The 7,204-nt window shown below is 37.9% G+C and overlaps 1 protein-coding gene across 4 annotated transcripts; it reads left to right on the top strand.

Moving 5' to 3' along the window:
* The first annotated feature begins 363 nt into the window (after positions 1–363).
* Positions 364–6,350, top strand: LOC121876932 (histone-lysine N-methyltransferase, H3 lysine-79 specific-like). Of its 4 annotated transcripts, XM_042382506.1 has the most exons (6): positions 481–569; positions 1,001–1,050; positions 1,788–2,138; positions 2,664–2,777; positions 4,653–4,762; positions 5,720–6,350. In XM_042382506.1, the coding sequence occupies exons 3-6, from the start codon at positions 1,799–1,801 to the stop codon at positions 5,807–5,809; spliced, it is 654 nt and encodes a 217-aa protein (XP_042238440.1). In that variant the 5' UTR covers positions 481–569; positions 1,001–1,050; positions 1,788–1,798; the 3' UTR covers positions 5,810–6,350. The 4 variants fall into 4 exon arrangements, with proteins under 4 accessions (XP_042238441.1, XP_042238438.1, XP_042238440.1 ...); XM_042382507.1 differs by lacking the exons at positions 481–569; positions 1,001–1,050 and adding an exon at positions 364–459 and having other exon boundaries at positions 2,667–2,777; XM_042382504.1 differs by lacking the exons at positions 481–569; positions 1,001–1,050 and adding an exon at positions 364–459.
* The last annotated feature ends 854 nt before the right edge of the window (positions 6,351–7,204 follow it).

Genomic DNA, 7,204 nt, shown 5'->3' with positions numbered 1-7,204 from the left:
ATAATATTCACTGCTGTGTATGTCAGATAATAAAAACAATGATAAATACGATTACTAATTTTGGATCACCTGAAGAATCTCCACCCAGGTAGCGCCGGGGTATTCTTCAGGTGATTCTCGTTAAGGAACAAACCTTTATAAGAATGACATATTTCTGTTAGTGGTTATACATTTATAATTAAATATTACCTGGCCAAAAACTAAGCCGACTTGGGTAGAAAACCGCTAACCCCCCTCGACCAAACCGAGCATAATAAAGACAACTTCATAATTATCAGTAATGCCCCTGGTAGAAAGAAAATGAGGCTATATCATTACAAAAGTTAAAATCCATATAATGTAATATTTCACACAGCCCCCTAATAAAGTCAGACGTTTTAACCTTAAAGAAAACGAAGGGACTGACTTAGTAAATCAACCGACCATTAGGATGTTTCAAGACAAACCTCCATCATTAAGGTTCGAGTTTATCAGTATAATTAGCGAGACTTGTTGCATTTAATGATGGTTTTATGCTCGTATTTCAATTTGTCTCTGGTCATTTTCTTAAATTAGTTGGGTGTTCAAAGTACTGTAGGTAGGGCTTTGAAGTAGAGGGGATATGTTGAGTAAAATATATAAAAAATTACACCAAACAAACACACATTATTCTCTACTTCAAAGCCCTGCCTACAGTACTTTGACCCAACCAATATTGCTGGTAATTGGGGGGTCATATCTTCATAGCGGCTCATTTATGACAAAAATTAAATCAGAATCGCTTGAAACAATACAAAATATAATAGGACAACCCACTTTTGCTATTAGTTTTTAGTCGAGAAAAAATAAAAACATTTTTGGGGTGGGGGGTAGAGCAGAGTGCTAATCACAGGAGCTGTTGTTTGATAACGTTCTTTTTCCAAGGATGTTCTTTGGATGATAATTAGTAATAAAAATGATACAACAGCTTTTTTATTTAGTTATAATTTTTTTTATTTATTTTTTAGTCTTCTCTACATATGATCATAAATCGGTAATATTGCAGTCAACAGAAACCACACTCAATCATAGGTAAGGTTAGGTATTCTTTGGTTGCTGTAATCTGCAATTTTACCCATGAATCACCTGTAGTGGGCAGGGTATGAAGGATAATGGAAATTGTGGGGTAAAACACAGTAAAAAAACAATCGACCCGTTCGGTCCGAGAGTACACTCGCATTCACAAGAAACGTATAATTACACCATGCCATTTCGAGAATTTGCGAAGCCCTCCGTCTTGGAATTTAGGTAAGGTTAGGTAGGTTTCTTTGATATGTTAGGTCAGGTTCTATTAGGTTCTGTATATTGTTGTATCAGTTATATTACTTACCGTCATCCAAAGAACATGTGTTGAAAAATGAACGAAATTGATCATCTCCTTCCGGTGTCGGCAGCCAGATTCACTTTTACCTTTATTTATATGGAGATGAATTAGATGAAGTGTTAGTTGATGCACATATAACTGAAGGTATTATTATAAAGTACGAACTCAGAAAATTAAATGTAAATAAATCAATGGGCCATGATAGTATTCATTCATGCATCTTCATATTTTACGTCCATTTCCCCACACTTGCTTGGGTTAGCCGCAGTTACCATGAGTGTGGAAACAATTGGCTCATGAGATTTCAAAGTCCTGTAGGAGCATAATTCAGCTGTAGGGGAAAATGTCCTGCAAATTACGCATTTTGATGTGAGTTGAACCTTTGATAAATTGGCTTGTACTGTACCTATAATTATTCTTGAAGATTCTTTTTTTTTGTTCACAGGATCGGCCATCATGCGTAAGAAAACAATGCGTAAGAAGAAAAAATTCACCGAACTGTCACGCCTTACAAGATACGCAAGAATAAGGAAACGACAACGGAAAGAGAGTAGAGAAAAGGAGTTACTAGAAATATATAAGAGAATGAAAGAATTACAAAAAGGGGAAAGAGATAAGGAGAGTGACAATCAGTTAACTGCTGTGAGGGACTATAAACAGATGATGACCACAAGTAAACCTAGACAAAATATGACATTAAGAAGAGAAAGAGTTGGAAATGAAGAGCAAAAACTACGTCTCACTAAGATCGAGAATGAGATACCCGAGTATGATGTGCAGCACTTCAGAGAACAGGGTCAGAAATGAGAAAAAATACAAGTACTGTACTGTAGTGAGTTAAGTGCAGTAGTCTGATAATTTTTTTTTTTTAGATTACGGTATTGTAGTAAGTAACCTAACCTCTTTTATTACTTTGAGCCAGGTACAGTATATCACTAATAACAAATTGATAGTCTCTAATCCTGTACTTTTAGTGATAGATAAATGATATCCTTTAATAATATTAGTATGGTAATATATAGAAAGGCAGCCTTTAATAGAGCTATTCACTGTACAGGTAATGTGTGAAAATTATAGTATGCTGAACTGTCAGACACAATAGTCCATGTAATTTATTTGGTATAGACCAGTTTTGTAGGTTTATTATAAATACGAACTGAACTATATATTCCCGAACAAATAACAGCTTCAGAGAGAGAGAGACGGGGGGTGGAGAAGAATGTACACCAGTCAGTATGAGAGAGAGAGAGAGAATACAACAGAACAAGTGTACAATTACTGTATAATCATAGTAGATGCTAAACATGACTTGATCTTTCAGTAGAAGATGAAGGATGTTCAGATGTTGAAGTAGACCCACTGGCAGATGAAGACCCACTGGCAGATGAAGACCAGCCTCCAGAGAACTTGATATCTGTTGTTAAAGTAAAAGATGGTGAGTTTTTTCTGTAGTTGATAGTTTTTATTTTCATCAACTGGAAATACCTTAGCAGTACAGTACAGTATATACAGAGCATGTATATATATTGTGTATAGTCATTAATGCCCAAAAGCCACAAACAACACATCCAACAGATTGGCTGATGTTTTATGCTGCTGCTGATGGATTTTATTTTATTGTACTGACAGGATAAGTTTTCCAGTCTCTTGTTGGTACATAACTGTTTTATTAACTGTGCTTACAGATCTTTCTTAATTATCTTTCTTTGAACCATTGTCAAGGTGTGGAGCAACTAGAGATTGTATCTTTTATATACAATACAGTACATGTTTGACTGAGGCATTGCACTCACTCTGATCTGTTGTCCTTGGGCACTTGTCATTAAGGGTATCATGTCCCTCTGAAAAATGCAGCAGAATGACATAAATAAAATTACAGTATTAACACACCATCCACCCCCTAGTGGGAACTGCCGTGTAGTAGTGGGGGGCTTGAGGTCCTGTAGATCTGGTGACCCACAAGGGGGGGGGGGTTGCTGGTCCCCCCCTTTCTCCTCAAGGAGGAAAAGGCTTCCCATACTGAAACGTTCATCAGGGAGGGATGAGACTACTGTAAAGGGTTCTCTCGAGCTGCTAGCCTTGAGAGCTGGCTAGTGGCACCTTCACTCCGACCCAGTCCGCAAGAGATGGAGAGTAGCTCTCCCACATGTTTGCTCTATTTGGCAAACCTGTAAGGCTGGAAGACGGTTTTTTTGCATAGTAAAAACTAATTACTCAGAATATCTCCTCATGTCAAGTGCCGTAGAGAGTAGGTGGAGGAGGGAGGGAGGTAGGGCAACTCACCACCACCTGTGATCTCTTTATACCAATAGTATGCAATTCACCCGTGATTCCCATATTGTTTATGTTCACTTGGTGCTGGGTTACTAAAACATTATCAAAAAATAATCCCACATATGGCATTGGATACTTTCAGTGTAATTTTTGTTGCTGGATAGTTGCGGCAAGCAAGTTGAATTGTGGGGCAATATTTCTTGTCGCTGCCACTCTCGTGCACGCAGACAACATTGTCTCTCCGAGCCTCTGCCTTTTTTTGCTCTTGGTGGTGAGCAGATCTGAGAACCCTCTGTCAGAGGATTAAGTAGTGTGGAATGCCACCAGAACTTGGAGTGCTTTTACCAACAATCATCTCCAATGCTTCTTTCTAGCTCACTGCTACTTAAAAGTCAGTGCTGTTGCAGCTGTTGAAAAAGTCCTTAATTTCTGAGTCACAATGGAGTTTGATCAGTGTGTCTTTTTCTTGAGTAGGCAGATTGCTGTCGTTCAAGTTTGAGATAAGGAACGGGTTTGTTATCCAACTATTCTTCTTTTCTTCCTCAATTGCAGGAGGAAAACAGTGGTTAAAATTCTGCTGGAGAACGGGAGATGTTGGGACACAACTTTCATCATTTTGTCGTCAATTACTTCATCCTTGGACTCTACAATCACTTGCCCAAGCTCATCTAAGTCTGAAAAGTCTTTTCTTCCACCCTGAAATTTTCAATTTGAATGCCTCAATTTTGTCATTGGAAGTGAACACATCTTGACCTGGCTCTTGAAGGGAGAGGTTCAACACATTGAGCTTGGTGATTATATCACACAAGTAAGAAAGCTTAGCAACCCACTCCTTTTGCATGCACAGGATATAGCAAGATTGATTTGTTCACTGATTTTTGTGGGTCACAATGGCGGTCACAGTTGCTCCTGGGTCACAGCACCTGGTCACAGTGGTCTGTCGGGTCACACTAGTAGATGGTTTGGGTCACAGGGTTGGGGAACACTGATATACAGTACTGTATGTATATTTAAACTCTTCCAACACTTCTTGCAGAGCCACAGAATGTCACAATCTCCATTGGTACCAGTAATGGGACATTATGTTGTCAAGAGAAGTACCTCTCCTCCAGTGAAAATAACAGCTGCTCAACATATATGTGTCATGTGAGTTAAGACAGTTTTTTTGTTTTGTTTTTTCATAGTTGTTTAATTGAGCCACAAAGAAGGTAGCACTGTACCATAGTTTCCTTATCAGTCATATAAAGCTACAGTATACAGTATTGTTATTTTGGCATCAATATTACCGTAAATTAATGATGTACTGTATAATAGGTAAATACTCAAACTTTTAAGAACAAATTCCAGTAAATAGTCCACTCCATTCACTGAACTGTTTGCCTACCTGTCATATGTCATGTTAGTGATCAAATAACCAAATATTACAGGTTATGTCTACTAATTCTGCCGTGGGTATTGTTAGAGACGAATTGTTCTTATAAATAAGTGACTTTATTTAAGTGGATTATTTCAGGAGTCATACAGGTAGATCAGGAGTGTGATTTTTCGTTTTTTTGCCGAGTATCACTCGAAAAAACTTTCGGGTTTCAGAGCATTTCGATTTTGGGAATTTCGGATAAGGGATACCCACCCTATACTGTTATGTGAGTAAGCACCGAGAGCCATTGTGTTTATCTGAGAATACTGCAATACGAAGTACTGTACAGTACTGAAAAAGGTTCACCAGAAATGAATCCAGTTACTAATCCCTTTATATAGACATGTACAGTATTGAGTATCGTTTATTCATGAAGTTTGCAGAAAAATTATGAAACCCATATTTATTGTGTAGCATACAGGTGCGAGGAACCCTGGGTTGATCACCTCAGGTTTCTTTTCTGTGAGAGAGAAAATTGCGACTCCTGTAAATGAACTTTTTTTAGGTTTGATTGATGTCAACACATTAGCCTTTATGGGTAAAGTTCTGGTCATAGGTTTAGTGGGAAGCAACTTCTCTCCTTTTTTTTTTTTAGGCTCATTTTGTTTATAATATGGGGAGGTGGGGGACAGTGTCTATTGAACATACCACTACTTGTTTTATGTTTATACTACATACATTTTCAGCAAGCACTACAACATTCAGAAGCACTTCAGTGTGCTCAAGGAGAAGATGTAACTATTAAAGAAGAGATAGAAGAAGAACAGTATGGCTAAAATAAGCTACAGGAACTGAAGAACCTCAGAAGGAAACTGTACATCACCTCTGTGTACTTGTGTGTTGGCTTATGTTTTTAGCAGTCAGCAGATCATGAAGACAAGAACATTCTTAGCCAGTGTTTATTTATTTTGTTTTATCATCATTATTATTTCACTACAGTAGCAAAATAATAATGCTGTATCAGCTAACTTGCTGATCGGGCAGTTGGTCTGTTCTTTGTTATGATCTCTTTTGCCCAGTGTTAGTACTAACCATTCTAAGTACAGGTATACCACCAAAACCAACGATCACATACTGTTTAGGGGAAATAACCAGCAATTTTCGTTGCTACCCCGGAGATCCGATGATCGGAAGAATCTTGAATGAGACTGTACCAGGTGCAGACTCTTACACTTGGCGACATTGAATCTTTACAGCCATTTCTTCGATCATTCTTGAAGCTCACAGAGATCATCTTGCAGCTCTTCACAGTCTGTCTGGTTCTTATTTTCCCTAAATAACTTGGCATCATCCACAAGCATCTGTATGGAGGAGTGTACAGCTTCTGGCATGTCATTTATGAAACAAACAAATAACAAAGAACCCAATACACTGCCCTGTGGCACCCCACCTGTCACAGGTACACATGACGATTTTGTGGTATTTATCACCACACACTGCTTACGATCATACAGAGTCTCCGATCCACACTAGGACACTTCCCTGAATTATGTACCCTTCCAGTTAATTTTCAGCCTTGGCAAAATCTAGGTATATATTGTCGATATAGCCACCTTCTTCCAGAATTTGGGTCCTAACATTCAGTACTTTGAGTAATTGTGTTAAACAGGAGTATCCCGGCATTAAACTGTGTTGGCAATCCTTTACAAGGTTGTTTTGTAGTAGATGTTCATACCCTGATCATTTGAGTATGAAGTACAGATACAAGTTTATTATATGCAATACAGTACAATACAACAAAGTACCCTGATGTGTACTCTACTGTATGGTACTGTATTGCAAACATTGTTTCTCTTGTTTTCATAATAGTAAGTCCTCGATATATGCGAGGGATGCATTCCTGAAAACCCTCGCATAAATCGAATACTTAGTTAAATCGGTAAAAATAGGACGTTGTTCCATAACCCAAAATGAAAACGTTCCAGACCAATTTTCAAAACAAATAAACCATAAAACAAATCAATACAATATTATTATTTTTAAAATAATAGATAAAACAAGTGTACAGTATAGTGTACTTAACAATAAAGACAGATACTTCAGCTTGGGTATACAGGATGATGGTGATGGTGATGGTGTTGGAGGGACATCTGCAGGGTCATCAGAGAGTATGACAACTCATACAAGGCTAAATTTTGCTCACATTAATTGAATTCCTGGTAAGAATAGGG

The sequence above is a fragment of the Homarus americanus genome, unplaced genomic scaffold (assembly GCF_018991925.1).
Source record: "Homarus americanus isolate GMGI-L3 unplaced genomic scaffold, GMGI_Hamer_2.0 scaffold10478, whole genome shotgun sequence".
NCBI lineage: Eukaryota > Metazoa > Arthropoda > Malacostraca > Decapoda > Nephropidae > Homarus > Homarus americanus.
This window is presented reverse-complemented; position numbering and strand designations above follow the sequence as displayed.

Bases quoted from the DNA above. Each gene is read 5' to 3' on its own strand.
- LOC121876932 (XM_042382504.1), top strand. From the start codon at position 1,799: ATGCGTAAGAAAACAATGCGTAAGAAGAAAAAATTCACCGAACTGTCA. The intron at 2,139-2,663 runs GTCAGAAATGAG...TTGATCTTTCAG, and splicing joins GCAGCACTTCAGAGAACAGG to TAGAAGATGAAGGATGTTCA. The intron at 2,778-4,652 runs GTGAGTTTTTTC...CACTTCTTGCAG, and splicing joins TGTTGTTAAAGTAAAAGATG to AGCCACAGAATGTCACAATC.